General features: G+C 47.7%; 1 protein-coding gene across 3 annotated transcripts in view; it reads left to right on the forward strand.

Moving 5' to 3' along the window:
- Nucleotides 1-23,159, forward strand: part of CLIP2 (CAP-Gly domain containing linker protein 2) — a 75,543-nt gene extending 52,384 nt beyond the window's left edge. The window contains exons 7-17 of one of the 3 annotated variants that reach the window (XM_033171515.1): nt 1,030-1,133; nt 1,871-1,931; nt 3,732-3,836; nt 7,566-8,510; nt 9,690-9,747; nt 11,425-11,508; nt 13,834-13,990; nt 15,087-15,246; nt 18,196-18,381; nt 19,933-19,995; nt 21,664-23,159. In XM_033171515.1, the coding sequence (XP_033027406.1) occupies nt 1,030-1,133; nt 1,871-1,931; nt 3,732-3,836; nt 7,566-8,510; nt 9,690-9,747; nt 11,425-11,508; nt 13,834-13,990; nt 15,087-15,246; nt 18,196-18,381; nt 19,933-19,995; nt 21,664-21,675 (1,935 nt within the window). In that variant the 3' untranslated portion in view covers nt 21,676-23,159. Of the gene's footprint in view, nt 1-1,029; nt 1,134-1,870; nt 1,932-3,731; nt 3,837-7,565; nt 8,511-9,689; nt 9,748-11,424; nt 11,509-13,833; nt 13,991-15,086; nt 15,247-18,195; nt 18,382-19,932; nt 19,996-21,663 lie in introns of those variants that run through there. The other 2 variants (XM_033171516.1, XR_004427948.1) reach the window with 2 other exon arrangements.
- Nucleotides 23,160-25,273: the final 2,114 nt, after the last annotated feature.

The following is a 25,273-nucleotide window of genomic DNA, read 5'->3' on the forward strand; positions in this document are numbered from 1 at the left end:
AATTAAAACAAATACCTCAAGGACCGTTTCTCCCCATATGAACCTACCCGGACCCTGGGATCATCTTCTGAGGCCCTCCTTCGTGTGCCTCCTCCATAAGAGTTCCAGAGGGTGGCAACACGAGGACAGGGCCTTTTCTGCAGTGGCTCCCCATCTGTGGAATGCTCTCCCCAGGGAGATACGTCTGCTGCCTTCATTATAGACCTTTAGGTGCCTGGCAAAAACGTTCCTCTTCAACCAGGCCTTGGGCTGATGAATGACTGAATCCTGGGACTCTTTATCTCAGGGTTGGGGAGAACATTCCGCAGACGGGGGAACCACTGCAGAGAAGGCCCCGTTCTCGTGTTGCCACTCTCCGGACCTCTCTGAACCTTGAAATTTAGTCCTGAATTGAGCCCTTATTAAGACTCTGTAGGTTTCCACCTGCTCAGAGACCGCCAGGGTGCCCAGTGGAAGGGACTCTGAGCTTCCTGGAGGAGAAGCGAGATAGGAATGAAATAGTACTGGAAATGCCTGGTGAATTTATTTCCTCTGCTATTTCCTGTATTTAAAAATTTCTTCTTCTTCTTCTATGGCGATCACTCATTGCCGAGTAAGATTGTCTTCCATAAACACGGTTTTAACAATGAGTCCATAAGTGACTGTGGAGGCCAGTTTTGGAACCACACGTCCTTCCACAGTGGGGACATTGGTTTCCGGGTGGGAGTTGACCACGGTGTAGATTTGCCAAGCGTGCTTTCCTCTTAGCACGTTTCTCCCTTGCATCCTGAGTTCGAGTGTCTTCAAAGCCCATGACACCTTTTGTCAAGGCTGTTCTCCAACTGGAGCGCTCGCAGGCCAGTGTTTCCCAGTTGTCGGTGTTTATACTGCATTTTTTTTTTTTAAGATTTGCCTTGAGACAGTCTTTTAAACCTCTTTTGTTGACCACCAGCATTACGCTTTCCATATTTAAAAATATAACGCTGGTATCTGCTTGCACATGCACTCTCTGCCTTGCCCGAAACAGGACCTTTCTTTTCTTTTCCTTAGTACATCTCCGAAGCAGAAGGGAATTTGCAGAGAGCGCGAACCATGCTGGACAGGTCGCAGAAGGAGAAAGTGGAGTTGCTCAACCAGCTGGAAGAGGAGAAAAGGTATTCATAATAGAGCGGGGGGGGGGAGACAGACACGCAGCCCCCTTGCTTGCTCACACACACAGAGGGATTTGGTGTTGACAGCACCAGCGATGGCACTTCCAGCCAGCAATGAAGGATGCTCAGAGAAACCTGACAGAAATGGGAGGGTGGAAATGCTGGTTTTCACTTATTTGTCTGGAAAAAGAAGCTCAACCCTGCAATCATGATTGGCACCTGTCCTTTGGAACCCCCGCCTCCCACTGCATATCAAACGGGCCCCTTTTCTCTGTTGTCCTTTTGGCTCCTCTATCAATAGGCCTTCTAAAACCCAGGCAGTATCTGTCCTAGATCTGAACTGATTTTATGTATGTGATGCTGCTGTTTTAAACTAGTTTTATATTTATAGTTTGTTTGTTTGTTTGTTTTTTAAAAATGTTATTTTATGCAATTGCTTTCATGCCTCTATCTGCTTTATGCACATGAAAGCTCTTACCAAGAACAAACTTAGTTGGTCTCTAAGGTGCTACTGGAAGGAATTTTTATTTTTTTATTTTGCTTTATGTATGTCATTATATTGCAAATCTTGTTGAGATGTTTCACAGGAAGCAGTTCAGAAATTTAGTAACAATGCTTTACTTAATTAGCGCAAGAGAGGTTCAGAGTATTTTTTAAATCACACCCCAAGAATACCACCTTCATGCTAATGGTTCTCTCTCTCTCCCCCCCCCCCCCCCGATTTCTTTTTTCTGCCTCAGGAAGGTGGAAGATTTGCAGTTCCGTGTTGAGGAAGAATCCATTACAAAGGGAGACCTGGAGGTAATCTGTGGCACCCCCACACTTTTAAACAGGCGTGAGCTGAGTTTCCTGCCGCCGTTGGGTGTCTCTCCTTCCCTTTGTCAGCCTTTCTGGTCCAGCCTTGTCTGGATAATAAACAGAGTTACATTGATTAGCTGCTGGCTGACGAAGTGCAGGGTTGGGACGTGTGTTTTCCGAATGGCTTTGACAAAGGAGCGTTTTCGGACGACGTGCCACAGAGCTGACATTACTCGCTTGTGCTTTGGGTCAATCATGGGGCGAGTTTTGTTTTGTTTTGATCTCTTTGGAGCCTTTATTCTCTGGTGAGGGGGACTCAGTGCATTTATTTCACTGGAGGGGAGGGGGGAAGCACATTGAACGCTGAGCATATCCTGAGTGTTTCTGGGTTCTGGATTGTGGTGGGTACCCCCTCACTGCCCTGCTCCTCTCCCAATTTTGTTCCTATTTTGCCTGCTATTTAAACAAGTCTTGTTCTGCATCCTGGTTAGGAGTAAAACTGTATTGTCCCTTTGAGTGGGGGAAGGAGCAGAAGGAGCATTTCTGTGCTGTTAGGGTGATATCAAACTAAGTCACACTCGAAATGGACTCAAATTAAGTAGCTTAAGCACATTGATTTCAATAGGACTACTCAGACTTTGACAAACTTTGGATATCACCTGTGGAAAGAAAGGCTTAAGGTCAACAGCATTAAACATGCGGACACACAATAAGGAGACATTCTATAAGGGGTTTTAATTAAAATCTTAACTACTTTTGGGTGGAGGTAATTTGAAATAAGGAAAGCAGGGTGCATTTATTTATGAATTTAAAATATCTTTGTGTAGCCTATTTGGAGAATGCTGCTTTGGCTTGGTGTTCGTATGCTTCCCACTTCCAAAGTGTATTAAAGAAGGGCGAAACTGCTTGGGAACTGTGCAGCATTCCCAAAGCAAAACTCGGATTAAAAGGTGAAGTGAACGCCATTCACCCAGGACACTTTGGTCCGTAGGAGGAGGAGCACGAGGCCCGAGAATGCCAGGTTCTCCGAAAAGCTGACTACATCTGTGCGTGAAGCTCTGAGGGAGGATTGCTGCAAGGGGACAGAGGGGGGCTTTGTCGGAGAAAGCCCCCTTTCTTTCCTCTGCCCCCCTCCCAAGGACCTTGGGTCAAATGGTAGCCTGCAACGGCCGGTTTGTCTCGACTACTCTTGGGCGGAGACAGTCTTTGGGGGTCTAGGGCGAGGCTGGTTTGGGGCGAAACGCTCTTGTTGCAAGCAATTGTTTGCAGGTGCAGTGGGACTTGGGGCTGCCAGCAATTCAGGGCGAACAGAGCTGCTCCTCTGTGCTTGGTACCTTCAGGGACAAGCACCTGGAGATAAATGTACAGAATAGACGGGCGGTTGTCCAGGGCAGCAGTTTGCAGTGATGGGTTGTCTCATCACGGATCAGGAGATGGGTGTCTTTACGTTTACATTGTTTACTTTTTATGGGGGGGGATGTGCCTGCATATGTGTGTTGCCACAGTTCAGAGGGTTGACTCGAAAGCTGTCTCTCAATTGCGTGGCAGTTGCTGCCTCCTGCTTGAGCGGGCTTCCTTGCCTTTCTGGATCTTACACTCTCTTTATTCTCCTGTTTGCGAACTGCCTTCCTTTGCCCTGTTTGCTGGAGAAGATAACGACGTTACACTTCTCCTCTTGTCCGTTCTCTTTATTTATTCCCCTGTTTTCTACTCTCTTTCTCCCTCCCCCAATTTTTTTTTGTTTTGTTCTTTTGTTCCTTTTCCTTCTGTGTTCTTTCTTTTTATTTTTCTCCTCCCGACCAGACCCAGACCCAGCTGGAGCATGCCCGAATACGGGAGCTCGAGCAGAACCTCCTGTTTGAGAAGACACAGGCTGAAAAGCTTCTCAAAGGATTGGAGGACTCCAGGGTAATCTGTCCCTAATGCTCCCCACCCCGCAAAACGGTCTCATCCTGCCCTGCTCCACACAACCCAATGCCTGTGGATCAGATTGCTTGCGTTCGTTTTGATACCAACAAATCCTTAACACACACCCCCTCAAAAAAAAAAAAAAAAAGCAACCCACTTTAGTTTTTTGTTTCTGTTGTTTTGGTCTTCAGCTTTCATTATTTCATTTATTACATTGTATTTGCAAATTCCACTCTTCCTCTTCGCCCCCTTCCCCACCCGCTCTCTCCAACGCCCTGCAGAGCGTCGCATTTTGCAGATTTGCCATCTCCGTGTCTGTAAAAGACAAATTCCTGCTTTTGATTTTCTGTTCTTCAGCTTCTCATGCAACATGATAACCACCGGGACTGGAGCAAACAGCCATTTGCCATCCAATTTAACCAATCAATAATCAGTCACTGGCCGAATACAGGGGGCCATTTACCTGGCAGTGTGTGTGTGCCTGTACCCACCTTGGCACACTGTCACCTGTTCTCATTCTACCTGGGGAGTGAGAAGGGTTTTAAAAACGATTCGCCATATATCCTCACCGGCCCAAAAAGAGGGGTGGGAACGCCTTGGCCACCAGCTTCCCAAGCAGCTCTGCCATGGAATCATAGAATTGTAGAGTTGGAAGGGACCCCCAAGGGTCATCTAGTCTAACCCCCCGCCGTGCTGGAATCTCAACTAATTGTCCATGCTCCTTGATAAATGGCCATCTGTATTCGTTCTTTCATCATCGCAGAGCTCTTCAGGGCCCCAGGAATTCTGCATCGAAACCAAATTCCTGTAGTTGTGGAATTCCAGAATCCAGGAATGCAGATTAGACTGGGCGCACGTTTTCTTAATTGTTAAAATGGACGTGGTGTTGGGTACCAGGGTATCATTGGGTGCTTGAAGAAGTCCGTGCGTCTCTGGTTCTCTGTCCACCTGGGTCCAGTTCTGGCCTCCTCTCTGAGGCTTCCTCTCTTCCCCATCCTCTGGCTTCCTGATGTTCTGTGAGCTTTGTGTGGCTCTCAATTTCTGCGTGGAGGTCTTTCCAAGTTAGCTTATTTCCTGTGCGCTTTTATTTATTCATTTTAAGCACCTGCATCCCACCCTTCTGCTGAGAAGGCCCCTAGAGCAGCTTACCTAGGACAAGGCAGTCTCTCGCCTGTTACGTCACAAAAGGAAAAGGGACGAGGAGGGAAGAGGGGGCGGAATAGGTGACCTCTAAGCAACTCTGCAATTCTGTGTTTGAAGCCATGCGTGGATCTGGTGGGGTTGGTTTGAGATCTGTTCCTTGAGATTTCCTGCCTCTGAAAGGGCCTTCCTTCCATTTCTTTTTACCATGACTCGCAAGCCAAACATGCTGCTGCTTACCGTACCCCGCATTAAGCTAGCCAGCTGCTTCCCAGCCCATCCTTCAACATTAACCATGGCCAGCAACGCGCTTCGCATCAAGCACCCTTCCTGACACCTTCCTTTCTCAAACTCGGCTAATGGCTCCTTCAAACCGACTTGTCATGACTTGGTTTCTTTCTTTCTTTTTAAAAAAGGGCGCTTCACCTTTTTACACCAGGGTAAGCCATGTGGCAGTAGAGGGGACAAAGTTAACTGAGCAATGAGCAGAAACAACTCTGATGTTGCCTGGATCATGTTTCATTGTTAAGGGGTTCCTTTAGCCCCAGGAAGCAAGGGACCAAAGTTGGGGTGGGGCAGAATGCTGATGTTTTCATTGACGGCTGTGCAACGGGTCACCGCTGTTCCCATTTGACAGGTGGGAAAGACTGAGGTTGATGGATGGGGCAAGGTGTGTGTGTGATAGAGAGAGCGTGTGTGAGCTTTCAGAAGCCTATCGCACCCTGCCTTGCAACACGCTTGGTGCTGGCTTGCACACGGAGCAGAATGGGTGGGAAAACCGTGAGCACTTCAGACTGCAGGTGTGGAAGGAATCTTTTTAAAAGGTCCTCTTCTGTTTTGTCCTGCCAACCTAGCAGTTCGAAAGCACGCCAAAGTGCAAGTAGATAAATAGGTACTGCTCCGGTGGGAAGGTAAACGGCATTTCCGTGCACTGCTCTGGTTCACCAGAAGTGGCTTAGTCATGCTGGCCACATGACCCGGAAGCTTGTCTGCGGTCAAACGCCGGCTCCCTCGGCCTATAGAGCGAAATGAGCGCAGCAACCCCAGTGTCGTCCACGACTGGACCTAATGGTCAGGGGTCCCTTTACCTTTTTTAAGGCTGCCATTGTGCAGACACCGTCTTTGGAGTATTTTTTTTAAATACCACTTTTTATGAATAACTGCAATGTTTTCTTTTATATTACAGTGGAACCTCAGTTGTCGAACGCTTCTGGAGTCAAACGTTTCGGCTTTTGAATGCCGACAACCCGGAAGTGAATGCTTCCGTTTTCGAACGCAGCTTGGAAGTCGAACGGCTTCTGTGGTGCGTTTCTCCGTGTTTTCAGTGGATTTCGACTGCCCATTGCACCTCGGTTGTCAAACATTTCAGAAGCCGAACGGTCTTTCGGAACAGATTACATTTGACAACCAAGGTTCCACTGTATTGTTGTAATCTGCTTAGCAGTGGTGTCCAAACTTTTTTCGAAGAGGGCCAGATTTGATGAAATGAAGGGCCGTGAGGGCCAACCAAAGTTGTTAACCTTTTTTTAGGATTGAAGTTGTTAAGGTTTTTTTTTAGGATTTTACCCCAGGAAATAAACCGCCACAGAGGCCGCCCCCCAAAACGGATTTTGCACTTGCCTAACTTAGAGGATTGCTGTTGCTTTTTTTAAACAGCCAGCCAGTATATAATTGTTGTTAAATTTAAATTCATTCTAATGGAGAAAATTAAAAGTAAGCAAGGAAGGGTGGCCCAGCCTCATCCACTTGAGGTGGCTTTTTGTGGGGGGGGGGGCAATATATGGCTTGCCTTCATATGTACAGTACACATGCACACACTGCCAGCCACAGTGATGGAGGATTTCACAGTTGGTAATAGGTCACATGGGACCCTGGACAAAATGATGCCATGCCAAGCTCTCCTGTTCCGGGTGCCAGCCAGCCCATTTTCCTTCTTCCAGGCTATTGACAGCCATCCCTATATTTGCGCCTTCGGCGTAAGGTAATGCCAGTGGCAAGGATCCTTTACCTAAAAATATTACTGCTGCTTCTGTAAAACGATATGGTTCTGAGAGGGGGGGGGGAATGTGTGAATGCTTACCCTGGTGCAAAAAAAGGAAGAAAAACCAAATCATACCTCAAAAGGAAGGTTCTGTTTGCATTAGCAATGCACTTAGACATTTGCCTTCCCTCTGCTGAGGGTCTTTTCATACAGCAGCCTGCTCAGTTTTGCCACCAAATTCCCAACTTTTTAAATGAATTTTGTGTTAGCCTCTTTTACCTGGCGCAACTGGACATCTAATTAAAACAGGGGTGGCGGGGGGAGCCTGTGTTCCCCAGATGTTGCCATACTACAACCCTCATCATCCTCCGCACTGACCATGCTGGCTGGGACTGATGCTCGGCAACATCTGGAGGGCCGCAGATTCCCCCACCTGCGCCTAAAAATATATCGGGCTGTCTATTATCATTATTATTATTATTATTATTATTATTATTATTTATCGTTATGATACACGGTGTGAAAAGACCCCAAAAGAAATGGGCGAGTATGAAAATGCAAGGGCTGACTTTGCGTATGTGTGTTTATTTTATCGTCCACTCTTCCAGCTGACTACGGTGGCCGAGAAGTCACGGATCCTCCAGTTGGAGGAGGAGCTGGCCTTAACGCGAGGCGAGGTGGAGGAACTCAGGCAGTGCTTGAAGAACACCCATCCTCCGGATTCTCCGGACCACAGCCTTGGCTTGCAGACGGAGGCCCTGCGCCTCCGCGACCAGCTGCTTTCCGCTAACAAGGAGCACCATAAAGAGAGCAGCCAGCTGAAGGAGAAGTACGAAAGGACGCTGAAGAAGCACCAGCAAGAGATCGAGAGGCTGAAGGCCCTGAACGAAAAGTACTCACAGGAAATCGTGGACCTCAAGCAGAAGGTCCAGCAGGCCACCAACGAGAACATGGGCCTCATGGACAACTGGAAGTCCAAGCTGGACACGCTGGCATCCGACCATCAGAAGTCGCTGGAGGGCCTCAAGGCCACCTTGAACACGGGCCCCGACAGTCAGCACAAGGAGATAGTGGAGCTGAAGGCTGTGGTGGAGAGCATCAAGATGGAGCACCAGCTGGAGCTGGAGAACCTGAAGGCCAAGCACGACATCGAGACAGCCGTCCACATCAAGGAGAAGGAAGGCCTGAAGCTGAAGGTGCAGGAGGCCAAGGAGGAGGTGGAGGAGAGCGACAAGAACTGGAAGCAGCAGCTGGAGGCCAAGACCAACCAGCACCTGCTGGAGCTGCAGGACCTGAAGGATAAGTGCCGAGACGCGGATCTCCGAGCGCACGAGCTGGAGAAGCTTCACGGCGACTATGAGGATCAGGCGCAGGCCATCGCTTTCCTGAAAGAGCAGATCGCTCTGGCCGAGAAGAAGATGCTGGACTACGAGACGCTGCAGAAGACGGAAGCCCAGAACAAGCAGGAGATCCAGCGGCTGCAGGAGAAAGTCCTTGTGCTGGAGAACAAGCTGCAGTCCACAGAAGCGCTTCATCCTTCTCAGCACACCAACGTACGTTGACTGGCCTATCTCTCGGCAGCTGATTTCCAGCACCTTCCTCCACCCCCTCACCCCCCACTTTTTAATTGTCTTTAAAACTCCCGGATGCATTTACAAAGATATTAACACACGACCGAGGGTTTGAAGCTGGCAGTAATGTTTTCTCCAAAACCAGGGCCAAAGTGAGGCAACAGCCTCAGATGGCAGGCATTTCCAAACATTCCCCTCTGTTGTAGGACAGAGCCTTGCGTGCTATGCATCCTGTCTTTGCAGAGTCGGATTAAAACCTTTAGAGACCCTAAGCACTTAAAAGATTTTGGTGCCCCCATGTATATCCAATTCAAAATATACCGGTAAACAACAATAAACCGTAAAATAAGATTTTGTTTTCCGAATTGAAACGAAACCTAATGCAAGATAGAAAGCAATGTTTATTGTCGTATGCTTCCACTTCTAAAAGAATGCTAGGTTTGGGGGAGCAGAGGCAGAACGAGAAAGTAAGGTGGGACCTCTAATAAAGACAAGGAGTTTGTGCTGGGTCCAGGGGCAGAACGGAAGCCGGTGTCGGCGTCTGGGGAGGCAAGGAAGCAAACAAACAAACAGAAACTGCTTAGCACAATACAGACCTGCATAAGGAAGAGCCATGGCCCGGCGACCAACTGGCAGGCTGTTCTGAAGGTGGCTCTGCCACTTGGGTCAACAGTGGCTGTTTTCAGGTCCTGCCTTTATCGGCGCCCCGATCCACCTTCGGGAAAGAGCCCTAGTTTCATGTCAGATAGCCCTATGCTCAGTCCCCGGCACTCCCTGTTTAGAACCATGAGGACTAGAGTCTTACTCTTTATGTAGGTGGACAGTAATTCAGTGACAGAGCACTTGGTTTCAGGTTTAGTCCCCAAGGGCAGCTCCGGGGAGGAGTCTTGTTTGAAACTTTGGAGAGCTGCTGCCAGCCAGTGTAGACCACACTGAGCTAGATGGACCAGTGGCCTGACTCTCTGTAAGGCAGTGCCTGTCCTAGGTGCTTCTGACCAGGCTGTGTACACAGTTCTCTGTTCCTTTCCCTAATATGTGTGCAATCCCTCTGACGTCCGGGGAATGCGTACAGTGGCCAGATGTGCGCATTCTCCATTTGATTCGCACGAGCCAAGGCGCACCTGAAAATTTTACACTTGCGTGTTTTAATGTTTGTTACAGATGATTGAAACCAATGACATTTCAGAAGAGAAGATCAAGATGAAGCAGACCATGGAAGGTACCGTAACTCTCCCTAGAAATCAGACAGGCTGTGTTAATTTTCAGAGGCCATCCTTGAAACTGGCTTAATTTCAGGAGGCTATGAATGTCGCTCTAATGTTTCTTGCTTCTGATGTTCGAGCCTATGTTTTCAGTTTTGCGAATTGTGCTATTCCCCACCTCCCTGTAAGCAGTGCTGGGTTTACGTATAAGCTAAACAAGCTATAGCTTAGGGCCCCACTCTCTTGGGGCCCCCAAAAAAATTTAAAGGGGGGGGAAACACCTGGATGTACATTTCCAAAATATAAGATAAAAAAACAAATAAAATAAAATGTAAAGTACTACACTTGGGCAAAAATAACGAAAGGCACAAATACAGGGTGGGTGACACCTGGCTTGAGAGCAGTACATGTGAAAAGGATCTAGGAGTCTTGGTAGACCATAAACTTGACATGAGTCAACAGTGTGATGCAGCAGCTAAAAAACCAATGCAATTCTGGGCTGCATCAATAGGAGTATAACATCTAGATCCCTTTTTTAAGATACAAATAATAAGACATAGTAATAAGACATAGACAAGACATAATGTGGGATGTTAAATTTTATTTAGTAACATTATATAATAACAGTTGGATTATGATGTTTCCTTTTTTGTTAAACAAAATGAATCAATAAAAACTAAATTAAAAAAAAGGAGTATAGCATCTAGATCAAGGGAAGTAATAGTACCACTGTGTTCCACTCTGGTCAGACCTCACCTGGAGTACTGTGTCCAGTTCAGGGCACCACAGTTCAAGAAGGATACTGACAAGCTGGAACGTGTCCAGAGGAGGGCAACCAAAATGGTCAAAGGCCTGGAAACGATGCCATATGAGGAACGGCTTAGGGAGCTGGGTATGTTTAGCCTGGAGAAGAGAAGGTTAAGGGGTGATACGATAGCCATGTTCAAATATATAAAAGGATGTCATATAGAGGAGGGAGAAAGGTTGTTTTCTGCTGCTCCAGAGAAGTGGACACGGGGCAATGGATTCAAACTACAAGAAAGAAGATTCCACCTAAACATTAGGAATAACTTCCTGACAGTAAGTGCTGTTCGACAGTGGAATTTGCTGCCAAGGAGTGTGGTGGAGTCTCCTTCTTTGGAGGTCTTTAAGTGGAGGCTTGACAGCCATCTGTCAGGAATGCTTTGATGGTGTTTCCTGCTTGGCAGGGGGTTGGACTGGATGGCCCTTGTGGTCTCTTCCAACTCTATGATTCTAAAACCTACATACAGCAAAGTGTTTTGTGTTGTGTAGGCTCCTATGCTGTAAGTAATGGGCCCCGCCTGCTAGCCTAAAATACCACTGGTTTGCTCATTTCTATATATAGGGTGCCTACATTCTGCATGGACTGGTTTCATGGTGACATGTGCGAATGGCTTTAGATAACCTGTTAGGTCCATAGATTACCATATAGCATATATTCAACACACAAAAACAGTGACAATTTGTTGTTGACAAAGGACAGCTGTACATATAAAGGGCCCCATTACCTTTAGTAGCCTAGGGCCTCATCAATCTAAATCCGGCCCTGCCTGTAAGTCACTTTGAGACATAGAGTGAAAATTGGGGTGTTAATCCCTTGAATAAATGAAGCCCCTAATAATAAAAGCTTGCAAATGTAACCGGTGACCCGACTTCCTCCTGTCCTCCTGCAGATCTCCAGGACAAGCTGAGTAAGAAAGATAAAGAAGTGTCGTCACTTGTCTCCCAAGCAGACACACTAAGGACCCAAGTAAGTGGTAAGTTTGCTTAGTCTTGTGTTGGTCAGATTGACAGATAATTGGGGGGGGGGACAGGGGGTGACGAACATCTATTTTAGTCCTCACTTTAATGGAGGGGACAAATCTACACATGGGCTGTACCACTTTAAAGCTGAGAGGGGGGCTCTCACACAACTGATGTGAATCACCTGCACATGGAAACCAAGCAGCTCAGGGAGAAAGCAAAACTAGGGCCCTTCTCTGTGTGCAAAACCCGAAATTCATTGCTGGAAGGAAAGGCCAGCTTTTAGTATGTGCTAGTGGCCAAAATTGTGGGAAGTTGTATTTCTGAGGTTTCATAGCTCATAATCCTGGTGTTGTTGTTGTTTAGAATAGCACAATAAAATTACGTATAATCAGAAAGACAGTGTAAGGCAGAATGGAATGCAACAGATGGTTTTGAATGATCCTTGTTCTATAAAAAGTTATAGCCAGATAAGGAGTTGTACACAGAAAGTTGTAAAAAGGGTTATTTCATAACTTCTCACCGTTTCTGTTAGCACTTGATGTGGAAAGCTTTTGCTGCAATTACAGCCCTGCAACCATGTCCCATGAACCAAGGATTTTAGTTCACCATCAGGTGTTACGATGTGAAACAAAGACTGGTTTATTGCTTCTATCAATGGTGCTTTATTCCTTGGCTTTATTCCTTGACTAACAAGTTTCTTTAATCGGCTCCACAAATTTTCTATTGAATTCAGGTCAGGGCTTATTACACTCTATCATTGGTCAGTTTTGAGTTAAGGAAATCTACTTCCGGTTACATAAGGCAGACATGCTTTCCTTTTCTGGTTATTTGGCTGCAACATTTGATAGAAAAAAGATAATCCAACGTAGGGTTGCCATATTTCAAACAGTGAAAATCTGGACAGAATTTTTTATGAGCTTTTTTGGGGGGAGTGGGGCAAAAACTTTGACGTTTTTAGGCTAATTTTATAGGAAATTAGCAAAAGCGATACTGCTGATATTGGTTGCCATACGTCCAGATTTTCCCGGACATTTTTCCGATTACTGCCAAGGTGCTGCTGCCAACTGCAGTATTTCGTATATGTCCAGAAAATTCCAGCCGTATGGCAACCCTAATCCAACATGGTTTGTTCCATTATATCCTGCATTCAACTATCTTTCTAATGATGTATAATTTTATGGTATTATTCTAAAAAAGACTGATGTCATGAGCCATCAAACCTTAAAAATACAAATTTCCTTAAAGCTTCCCACAAGTTTGACCACTAGTATGGTCTTTCACAATCCCTATGGCTGTAAGAGCCTGAACAAAAGAGGCCTTTAAAAAAACAACAACACCCAACCCCAAAGAAAGTGTTTCAAATTAGCTCTACCAATGATTTAATACTTCTGCTGATTAAAAACGCCAGCCGCCACCACAGACCGGAGTACACAGAAATATAAGAGAATTTAATTCTATCATGTTGCATTAATACCTTGCTTCCATTGTGCCAACCCTAGGTGGTTACAACTCAAAAGACACAGCACAAAAGGAAAAAGGGTTGGGAGGGAGGAGGAATCCGAAAGAATCGCAGGCACAAATTCTGTATATTCCACCTTCCTTCCATCATGGAACCCAAGGCGGCATGCATGTGGTTAACCAGACCTGCTTAGCTTCAGCAAGATGGTGGCCTCAGATGACAGTGCGGGGTGAATAGACGGGGACAGAGATGTTACTAGAGACTTGCCCTCTTAGGAAGGTGAAAGAGCCCCCTCCTCTGGTTGCTGGGCCCTGGACAGGTAGTTGAAGGTCCCCCACTGCAGCTTGCATTCTGTCCTTATCCATGTCTTTCCAGGGAAAGGCCAGGAGGCCAGGTTTGGTGCTCATGACATCAGAATGTAAGATAATCTGTCCTGTTCTCATACTGGCCAGCCAGGTGCTCCTATGGGAAGCTCACAAGCGGGACCTGACTGCAAGAGCGCTCCCACTTTCTGCAGTTTCCAGCAACCAGGATTGAGAAGGGCTGCACCTACGAGGAAGTCAGAGTAGGGTCATGGCAAGCCACGGAGCAGGGACCGCAAGCTCTTTTAAGAACAGGGCTGGGCTGCCAAATTTGCGGAACTGCATCTCCCATCATCCCTGACCAACAGGGGCTGCTGCGAGTTGCAGTGCAGCAGATAATCCAGAGGACCACTGCAGTTCCCGATCCCTGTCTTAGGAAGGAGCTTGCGTTGGCCTGCCTTGCCGAGAGAGAGAGAGAGAGAGAGAGAGAGAGAGAGAGAGAGAGAGAGAGAATCTGCTGTACCTTGTCTCTCCCTACCCCCTTCAAACGCACACACTTTCCTTTGGTCCGGCAGCCTTGGAAAATAGATGCAGGAGTACCGAGAGGAAGGCAGATTCTCTGTTGAAAGAGAAGAAGAGGCTGGAAGCCGAGCTGGAGACAGTGTCTAGGAAAACGCATGATGCTTCTGGCCAGCTGGTCCTCATCAGCCAGGAGCTGCTGAAGAAAGAAAGGTCAGTCTCCTCCACCGGCTTAGCAACCCCACCTTCAGCTTCCAACACCTCCTCTTCCAGTTCACCCACTCATCGTTGTCCCACCACAGCCTCTGAGCCTTCTTTTTCTATAATTTTTTATTAGGTTTTTAATCATTTTATACGTATCAAACATAACCTTTTCGAACATTCCAATACAAGGTTCTTTTGAACCTTCGGACCTCCTTCCCTCCCTCCATGGAATCCGTGTTTAAATTTAAGTTTGCAGCATCTTTTACCATTATCTGTCTATTAATTAACCGTAATTACCATACATAATTCCACACTACAAGTGTCTTTACACCCCTGCCAAAGATTTTAACTGTTTGCAGTGGTCTTTTAAGTAAATTACAAATTTACTTCAAACTTTAGTAAAAACTTGATCTTCCTGGTTTCGGATCTTCCCCGTCAGTTTTGCCATCTCTGCATACTCCTTCAGTTTCATCTTCCATTCTCCTTTTGTTGCTACTTCTCCTTCCCTTCATCTCTGGGCTAGTAGCATTCTCGCTGCCGTTGTTGTGTACATAAAAAGTCTTTTATCTTCTCTTGGTTACTCTTCACCTGTTAGACCTAACGAAAAGGCTCTGAGCCTTGTTCCCTTGCAGGTTCCTCAGCTGGTTCCTCTCACCAATCCTCTGCGCCTAAGTAGTCCTTGACAATCCTTGAATAGCTGCCTGGCAAAGCTTCTGCCCTCGGTTCCAGCTTCTGCCCACCTAGCAGTTCGAAAGCATGTCAAAGTGCAAGTAGATAAATAGGTACCGCTCTGGCGGGAAGGTAAACGGTGTTTCTGTGCGCTGCTCTGGTTCTCCAGAAGCGGCTTAGTCATGCTGGCCACATGACCCGGAAGCTGTACGCCAGCTCCCTCGGCCAGTAACGCGAGATGAGCGCCGCAACCCCAGAGTTGGACACAACTGGACCTTTACCTTTACCTTTTAAAGCTCCCGCCCAGCCTTCGGACACTGAAAGGGCACAGTGCCACCAGCAAAACCTCCAGTGCGTGTGTGTGGAGAGCACTAGCAGAATGTCTGCAATAACCCCCCCCCCCCCGGTTGATGTTCTCCCTGCTGTCTCCCACCAGGAGCCTGAACGAGCTGCGAGCTTTGCTCATGGAAGCCAACCGGCACTCCCCTGGGCCCGAGCGGGACTTGAGTCGCGAGGTGCACAAAGCCGAGTGGAGGATGAAGGAGCAGAAGCTCAAGGACGACATCAAGGGACTTCGGGAAAAGCTGATCGTCCTGGTGAGCTGGTGGAGAGCTGGGCTGGGTGCCCAGAGCATTGGGGGGCTGTGGCGGAGGGCTCAGGGGCATAGCAAGGGGTGTGTGGTGGGTGCGGCCCTTCTCAGGTTTCCCCCTGGGGGGGGTGTGACAAAATGGTGGGCGGCACTCGCCATGGGGCCTGCAGTGCACCTGAGCCATGCATCTCTCCTGGGAGTGACGTGGTGGCTTGGGTGTCCGCAGGCTCTGCACTGCCCCAAACGGTCCACCCACCACCTCCCCCTCAGCTGTAGGGCGGCTGAGTGGGAGGAGGCAGGAAAACTCCTTGGAGGCCCTGCGGAGCGTCCTGCCCTGGCTGGCCCCGCCCCTGGGCGCAGGGAACGCACGCCGCCACAGGCTTCCAATCGGCTTGCTCTGCCGCTGGGAGGGTTAAAGGCTTGAGCCACATGATGCTGGGCCGCTGCAATGCTGCCTTTACAAGTGGTCTGGAAACTTCCATTGGCTAAAAAGGCCACTTGTCCCCCTCTGTACCCCTGAGCTTGGGTCGAGTTCATTGATTCTACATGTTGCCAGGCTCCAGCACCCATCAGCTCCAGCCATTATGGCCGATGGCCAGGAATGATGGGAGTTGTAGTCCACCAACAACAACTGGAGGTCCTCAGGTTCCCCACACAATTCCAAGTGCCGCCATTGGCATCTCAGGCCTTTGCAGGAGGGCAACCTGCAGCCTGAACCCGTTTTATGAGGCCCCCAACCCACCCACCCCCCATGGCAGTGTATACACCATACATTTTAAAGCACACGCCCCTCCCAGATTCCTGGGGACTGCAGTTTACCCCTCGCAAAAGCTACAGTTCCCACAAACTACCATTTTTGGGATTCTGTTGGGAAAACCATGCCTGTTTGAAGTGGTGTGATGCTGCTTTAAATGTATTGTGCAGATGGGGCCTAAATTAGGTCCATAATCATTTCAGTGGATCTACTCTTGAGTAAAACTTAGCTGCAGTGATTGATTGATTGATTGATTGGTTGGTTGGATTAATCAGATTGCAACATTTAGATTGCCCCGGATTAATTTGGCACCAGATTCTGTTTTCCGCATTATCACTTGGTCTTATTCCTATAAAATACCCCTTTTTAATAAATAAAACAAAAACAAAAAAAACAGATGGCAAGGGGAGTCACTTTTGGTCTTTGCTTCGGTCACGTAGAAGATAGAGGAAACCTCCTTCTCTGTTGCTCCAGAGGGGAGGCTTCGACTCGAGGGGTGGAAATTGCAAGGAGGCAGATGCTGGCTAAACATGAGAGGTGAATTTTCCCAAAGAGCAAGAGCTGTTGGGCGGTGAAACAGCCTGCCTGGTTGGGAGTGGTGGCTTCTTCTTCTCTGGAGGCATTTAAGCAAGGATGCCAGTTTTTGCAAGATCTGGCATTGATCCAGGGGTTAGAATAGATGACTCCCTGGGTTCTCGTCAAGTGCGTGTTTCTAGTTTTACGGTTGTTGTTCTTTTCAAACAGGGGGGAACACGCCACCTCAGATGATACTTCTGCAGCTTCATCTAAACTAAAGAATATTCCCTCCCTACTTTTTTTTTAAAAAAGGATTGATTGGACACTACCAATTATTATAATTGATGGACGCTCGTACGATCAATAATTCTTTTCATGAGACTTTTTAGATCGGGGAGGTAGTAACTCCTCCCGTGTCAGTAAAACGGCAATTTCTGAGTGCCACCCACCCGCCTTGTTATGAGAAACTGTCTCTACTCTGTGCTTTTCATTTCATGCTTGACTGCAGAACTCTCTAGTGGTAAAGAGTTGTATAAAATGCCTATGGAGCACAACTAGCAACAAACCCTATTTAAATAGTGTTTGAAGGACTCAAAACACTTATGGTTTGTTTGTTTGTTTGTTTGTTTGTAGTATTAACATGTAATTATCAACAACCTGCACAACAGCCCTGTCTTTCATAGAATCATAGAGTTGGAAGGGACCTTGAAGATCATTAGTCCAGGCATGTCCAAAACGCCGATCGTGATCTACTGGCTGATTGCGGGGGTCTCTGTGGTCGATCTTGACGCCCCCTGGTGTGTCACCCTCCAAAAAACAAACCCCAACAACTTTTGTTTCCCCAAAAAAGCTCAACAACTCTGGTCTATTCTCCAATGACAATGGGCAGATCACTGCCTGTTTATTTAAAAGACTGAGTAGATCGCAGTCTCAGGGGTGAGCAGCTGAGCTCTCTGGCTGATTATTATTCTCCTCCTTTCATCTCCACCTCCATCTTTGTACTGGCTGCTTGTTTCTTTAAAACACCCTCTGATTATCCCAGTCGTAAGGCTCCCCTGCAGCGGGACAGAGCTTTATAGAGTACAAGGGCAGAGGTCTCTGCCCCCAGGAGCTTACAATATAAAATCTGGGGAAAGGTGAGTGGAAGACAAGGAGGAGATGCGGAGGTGGGGGGGGGGGTTCCACCACAATTGTTAAAAACAATTGTTTGTCAGATTTCCTCTAATTTGCTACTTTGGAAGAGGACGATTTCAGAGGCCATCCAATCTCTTAGTACTCCTTGCAGTGCAAGAATATGCAGATGTCCCCATATGGGGGATTGAACCTGCAACCTTGGCATTATCAGCACCACGCTCTAACCAACTGAGTTATCCATGGTAACTGAGCAGTGCAGTATTATTATTAATCCCATGTTGCAGAAGTTGAGAGAGAAGAAGTGCCTTGCCTAAGGACCCATTCCTGAGTGCATGGCAGGAGACCAGAACTGGTGACTTCTGGTTTCAACCTCAGCCCCTTGTCCGCTCTTCAGAAGGTTCCTCCTCTGGATGAATAGGCCCCCAATGTTCCTGTTCGCTTCTTTTTTTTTTTTAAAAAAAAGCTGATTTAAATATTTGTTTAAATCTAACCTTTCGTATTTTAACGCAATACTACTGTTGTTTTTTTAAAAAAAAATCTTACCTCCTCCAGGATAAAGAGAAAGCAGTAACAGACCAGCGACGATACTCCCTCATAGACCCTTCGTCCGAGTCCGAAGTCCTCCGGTTGCAGCATCGGCTGGTCAGCACGGAGGACGTCCTGAGGAACGCGCTGGAGCAGGGCCAGCAGATGGAGAAGCTCGTGGAAGCCATGAGAAGCTGCTCTGAGAAAGCACAGGTGGGTGTTCCCCCCCCCCACATGGCGTCTCTGTTCTCCCCACCGGGCAGATTCCCTCTCCCCCCCCCTAAATTTTATTTATTTTTTTGGGTTTATACATTTCACTAATTTTGCAATCATTTTAACATTTCAAAACTTGACTTCCTTCCCCCTCTTTCTGCGGTTCCTCAAATTTATTTTTAATACCTTCTGCAAATCCAAACTTAATTTGCTCATGTATTCATCAACTTTAAATATATACTCTTATAAGAAGAAGAAGAGGAGGAGGAGGAGGAGTTTGGATTTGATATCCCGCTTTATCACTACCCGAAGGAGTCTCGAAGTGGCTCACATTCTCCTTTCCCTTCCTCCCCCACAACAAACACTCTGTGAGGTGAGTGGGGCTGAGAGACTTCAGAGAAGTGTGACTAGACCAAGGTCACCCAGCAGCTGCATGTGGAGGAGCAGGGAAGCGAACCCGCTTCACCAGATTACGAGTCTACCACTCTTAACCACTACACCACACTGGCTCTCAGTTATAAAAATGCAGGTTATTACAATAATCCTGCCAATGTTCTTATCTGTTTACAATTTATCTGCAAATACTAAAAAAAAAAAACCCATTTCCATTCTTCTATTTCTTTTTTAAAAAAAGTTTGTTATCTTGATTTCTTATTCTTGTATTACGTTTTGCCATTTCTGCATATTCTGTAATTTTTTGTATCCATTCTTCCTTTGCTGGGACTTCTGCTTCTTTCCATTTTGGGGCAAGTAACATTCTTGCCGCTGTAGTGGCATACATGAATAAGTTTCTATACAGTTTAGGTGGTTCTGTCCCTATAATTCCCAAAAGAAAAGCTTCTGGGTTGTTGGTCTTTTACAAACGTTATTTTAAACATTCTTTTCAATTCATTGTATATCATTTCCCATGCAGATTCTCTGGTCACTATAGCCACAGATTATTTCATTTGTGCCTCTTTCTGTAAAGGGGAATAGGACGCGGGTGGCACTGTGGGTTAAACCACAGAGCCTAGGGCTTGCCGATCAGAAGGTCGGTGGTTCGAATCCCCGCGACGGGGTGAGCTCTCATTGCTCAGTCCCACCTCCTGCACACCTAGCAGTTCAAAAGCACGCCAGAGTGCAAGTAGATAAATAGGTACCGCTCTGGCAGGAAGGTAAATGGCGTTTTCGTGCGCTGCTCTGGTTCGCCAGAAGCGGCTTAGTCATGCTGGCCACATGTACGCTGTACGCCGGCTCCCTCGGCCAATAAAGTGAGATGAGCGCTACAACCCCAGAGTCGTCCATGACTGGGCCTAATGGTCAGGGGTCCCTTTACCTTTACCTTTACTGTAAAGGGGAAGATTGCCATGTCTTGAGCTTATGCAATTCCCCCCCCCCCAAAAAAAGCTTTAATGCTTTCCTCTTTAATCATCTCACACCTGGATTTTTGCAGCACATAAAATTTCTGGCTTTCATTGCGCTGTGGCTATTATTGATGTACCTTCTGATTGCTGTGTGACCAACTTCAACACCTCTTTCCATCACTTTTCCCACCCACCCTTTTCATTTTAGACTATTGGGAATTCCGGATCTGCTAATGGAATCCACCAACAGGAAAAATCTAACAAACAAGAGGTGGGTGATTTGAATCATCTCCCCTCCACGGCTTCCTGGGTTTGCTCTGCTTTTTTTTTTAAAAAAAAAATACTTGCTGAAATTTACTCACACAATGAGCATAACAGCACTAATTTAGGGGCAGGGGAAGTTAGAAGAAGAGTTAAGAGGGTCTGTGCGGCCTGTTGGCTTGTGGGTCAGGCCTAGGGCCTGAGAGACCGACCGGCCTTCAAATTCCCCACTCGGCCATGATGCTCGTTGGGTGACCATGGGGCCGTCACTCTCCGTTACCCTAAGCAACCTCACAGGGTTCCTGCGAGGATGAAATGGGGAGCAGAAAGAACCACTTTCATCACTTTTGAGCTGCCTGGAGGAAAAGTGGGGTAGGCATTATGTCATTTTTTTTTAAAGGATTGCGTTGACCTTTCCAGCATTTGGCAGATCCTTTCAAACGATACCTTCGTGAGCCTCATGGAGGTGTTGTGGAGAGGGTGTCAGAGGAGGAGGAGATCGGGGAATTGGGGCATGGGATTCTGGACCCCAGGAAGAGTCTGATCCTGGGGAGACTCCCAGCGGCATGGGAGGTGGGGAATTGGATCCATGGGAAGGAATTGCCCGTCTGCCATCTCACCTGGTGTGACTCAGACATCTTCCCTTGTCAGCACAGAGCTGAGCTCTTCTGGGGAGGCACTTGGGAATAAACCAGGCAACGGGGTGGCTCTGTTGACCTTATCTCCATCTCCAAGGATGCGGAGGCAATGGTGCAAAACAGAGCTTGCGTGCTCAGGACTGCCCACTTCCTTGCCCAGTCCCAAACCTCAAGGCTGCAAGGGGTTTTTTTGTTTTTCTGAATGGAAGGAGACTGGTCCAGCTCTTTGGCTAAAACACCTAGGCTAAGCCAAGTGGTTGGATGTGTGTGAGGAGGTGGGATTCAGTGATTAAGGAAAGACAACCAGCACACGCTCAGAGACTGTGTCGTTCCATTTATCATATTACAGTTTGACCTTTTGGAATTCAAACTGAAATACAAATGCCACACGGCATCTAGCACAGCACGGAACAATGGCTACAACGGACAGAAAATAAATTAAGTGGTCTGCCAAGACCCTCTGCAATTTTCAAGAGGTCCATGGGGAGGGTGGGGGAGTTTGGGAACCGCTGTTATAACTAATGCCTATTCTGTTTTTATTATTATTATTATTTATACGCCACCCATCTGGCTGGGTTTCCCCAGCCACTCTGGGTGGCTTCCAACAAAATATTAAAATACGGTAATCCATCAAACCTTAAAAGCTTCCCTAAACAGGGCTGCCTTCAGATGTCTTCTAAACGTCAGATAGTTGTTTATTTCCTTGACATCTGGTGGGAGGGTGTTCCACAGGGCGGGTGCCACTACCAAGAAGGCCCTCTGCCTGGTTCCCTGTAACTTGGCTTCTCGCAGTGAGGGAACCACCAGAAGGCCCTCGGTGTCCGGGCTGAACGATGGGGGGGGGGGAGACGCTCCTTCATAAACACAGTTTTCATTTTCGGAGGGCAGAACCCCTTGGATGAGGTATTGGCATTAATTGTTAACATGCCCAAATCTGTTCTCTGGGATGTTGCAGCGAGCTTAGAGACGATTGTCGTTAAGCAGCCTGTAAAAACGGCTTCCCATAAAATAAGTAAACGCACTGCCTTCATTTCTTACAGGAGAAGCACTGATGAAGGAACGGAGGTGGAGAGGACTCTATGATGCCGGCATTTGCTCCTGAGAAGAGGCAGGGCAAGAGACGTCGCCCTCCGCCCCCTACAAGCCCCTCTCCCAGCTTAAAACACCACCTAATATTATTTTCAGTATTTCCGCTCTATGAACAGGTCTGCGTTCATACTTCGTACGCGTAGGCACACCGGTTCACAATTTCCAAGCTGGGCCTGGTTTCTGCAGAGAGCGGTGCAGCAGCTGTGTGTCCTTGGCTGGATTTCTCTGCCGCCGGTTGCAGCGTCCAGTGACTGTTTTTTATTGGCCTTGGTCACCTTGTGCCAGTATTTTTTTGGGGGGGGGGGTGTGTTAACACCCTGCTGCATTGGCTGGCAGAAACTTCTCGTTCCAGTGGCCCGGAGGGGGATGCCCTCAAGCTCCTTAGCAACTTCCCGATACACTCGAATGCCCTTGGCGTTCTGCTCCCCCTCTGCCCCCGCCCCCCCCCAAGGCGGAGGCTCCTTCCTTTTCTGCCCAAACGCTTGGGCAGGTCAGCAAAACAGCGGCAACTCCCCATCCCAGGACCTTGGCTGTCGAAGGCGGAAGGGCGAGATACCTCCGTGGCCTGCAGAATAGAGACTCTCTCTCAAGCTCCAGGACGTGGAGACCCTGCTCTTAATAATGTGGGATATAGATGTGCAGGTGGACCTTTCTCGTAACTTATTTTAACTTTGGTAACTGTGGAGTCATTTGGTAATTTGGAATTTATGGAATTGGTGAGGGGTGTGCGGATCTTTGCTGGCCCTCTCCCTCCCCCCCGTGTAGTTCGGGCATCTTGCCTGCTTGGAGATCTCTCTACATGAGTTGCGGGCGGGTGGGATTGCTGTGGTTGGTGAACTCTGCAAAGCCCTGAAGATGGTCCGGTCTCCCTGTTTATTTCTCTGTCGCTTCATCCAGTTTGCTTTTGAAGTTCTGAGGTGGTTTCCCCAGTAGTCAGAAGGAGGGTTTGCGTTGCTGATTTCCTCCCCGCCCCCAGCAAACACAGGCCCAGTTTATACACTTGGTGGAATCAAGAAATAAAACACTCTCTTTTTGTCCTGAGCTGTACTGCTTTTTGGCAGCTTGGTGTGTCTGCCTAAAACAAACAAACAATTTTTTTTGTATCTCCTCGCATGTAGAAAGCTAGCAGTGAGAAGGGTTCAACCTAGTCTTCTCCCTGCCATACTCTCCACCACCCAGCCCTTCTTCATAGAGCAGCATTTCAAACGCCCACCCTGTAGATTTTAGAACAGGCTTGGGAAGCCTGTGGCTCCCCGGATACTGTTGGACTACTACTCACATCATCCTGGACCACTGACCATGCTGGCTAGGGCTGATGGGAGTTGGAGTCCAGCAGTACACAAAGCGCCCAAGCTCCCCCAGGCTTGCTGTAGAAGCACAGTCCAGGTCAAGTATTACCGCTGGATTCTCCGTGTGTATAAACTGGGCCACAGAGATTAATCTGCAAGTTGGAAAGTGTGTGTGTGTGGTTTTTCTAACACATGAATGCTGGGGTGAGTGTGGTGGTGTCTTGTTTTTCCTTCCCACAGGCTTGAGATTTTGTTGCAACGCTCGCGGGTTCAAATCTTGCCACGATAAGCTGAGATCTGCACCAGTTTCGTGCTCTTCCTTTTGAGCAGGGAAAGCAAACCAGGAAGCCGCAGTTGGCCATAGTTTACCATTATATCCAAACCAGGAAACCATAGTTAATGGCTTCCAGACATGCCAAAACATGAAATCCTGTTTTAGAGTTGGCTTCCAGATCCTGAGCTGTTTGGAAGCCATGAAACACAGTGTCCCGGCTAAGATGCAATGGAAAGCTGTGGTTGACGCAGTGGCCTCGTGCAAAGGGAATACATGAAGCCCATGCATGTCTCGGCTTATAAGCAGAGATTGGATTTTCTGGACATGAAGCATGTGCATTTTGTGTTACAAATTGCTTCTATCTCTCCCCACTCGCAGAGAGATTGACCTCAGTATTAGAAAAAAGCAACTTAGGGAATGGTGCCGGACATAGACAACGTCTGGGCTTAAACCAAGAGATAGGAAGAGGCCTCTAAGACGCAGTTGCCTCTGTCCCCTGAATGTAACTTGAACTCGGGACCCTGGTAGTAGGTTCATGTGGCTTTTTCTCAGCCTCACCACCAGAATCTGGCAAATCGGAGAGTAGCTGCGAGGCAGATGTGCCCATGGTCACTGCCACCATTCAGAACCTCTGTCCCAAGCCAAGGAATCGAGAAGAGTAGCAAGCCAGGGTGCTGTGGGAGCGGGGGGGGGGGGCGTGACATGCCATTGGCCTCTCCACGCTTATCATCCATGCTACCTGCAACCGAAAGCAGTCACGATCGGGTGAATTTTGGGGGGTTGTGGAGTTCCCCATCCCTAGACCAGCTCAAGGGAAGATTTAGCCTGTCTGTTGAACAAGGGCGTGTGTTGCTTAAAACACAGCAGGGCTGGCACCTCTAGCACCCGGAATGAAAGGCGCACCTATAAATGAGGGTGCTGAACCTCAGAAACATGATTCAGGTAGGTAGCCGTGTTGGTCTGACACAGTCGAAATGAATTAAAAAATTGTCTAGTAGCACCTTAGAGACCAACTAAGTTTTTTCTGGGTATAAGCTTCTCATGTGGTATCTGAAGAAGTTGTACATGCACACGAAAGCTCATACCCAGAACAAACTTAGTTGGTCTCTAAGGTGCTACTGGAAATATTATTTTTTTTAAATTAGATTTATTTCGACTCAGAAACATGGCAAGCCAACAGTGTCCCTCCTCCCCAATGGATTACAAGGTGAGCTCCTATGCCAAAAGCATGACACCCCAGCTCCTAATCTAGTTTGTTGATGTCATCCCAGTCCCTGCCACAACAGCTTGACCCAGACATAGGCAAACTCAGCCCTCCAGATGTTTTGGGACTACAGTTCCCATCATCCCTGACCACTGGTCCTGTCAGCTAGAGATCATGGGAGTTGTAGTCCCAAAACATCTGGAGGGCCAAATATGCCTATGACTGGCTTGACTCCTCTTCTCCCCATCATTGCTGCTTTTTGGCCCAGCTCTTTATCCCCCCCCCCTTTTAAAAGCAATTTGACTTTGTTTCTTTCAGGTATGTCACTAACCACTAAAATATTTCCGGGTGGTTTTTTTTGTGTGGGGGGTGGACTGCTTGTTGCAGATTTGTTCCTAATGCAGTCAGTTCACAACGCCTGGCGGTTCAGTTCCGTGTCCCTAACAGCTCCTTCGATCTGCGCAGGGAAAGCCCTTCCCTGATGCTTTCTCTGGGGCTCCTCTCTTGACCTCCAGGAGAAGCAGCGTGAAGCGATGCAGGGCCAGAGTTTCAGAGTTTCAGTAGACCTCTCCAACTCAGGGCTCGGGGCAATAGGAAATGTGGATAAGCCCTAAGACTGGAAATCAAACAAGGCCTTTTCTACAGATTATCTTCTCAGGCCCTGCCAGGAGTCACGGATTGAAGGCTCTTTCTCAGTCCCCTCTACCTTAGTTCACCCCTAGACTCATTGTCTGCCTTGGACATCTAGCGATGGGGAGCGCGAGACTCCAGGTGAAGAAGCAGTTTCTGGGAAT

Source organism: Lacerta agilis, chromosome 15, assembly GCF_009819535.1.
Source record: "Lacerta agilis isolate rLacAgi1 chromosome 15, rLacAgi1.pri, whole genome shotgun sequence".
Classification (NCBI taxonomy): Eukaryota; Metazoa; Chordata; class Lepidosauria; order Squamata; family Lacertidae; genus Lacerta; species Lacerta agilis.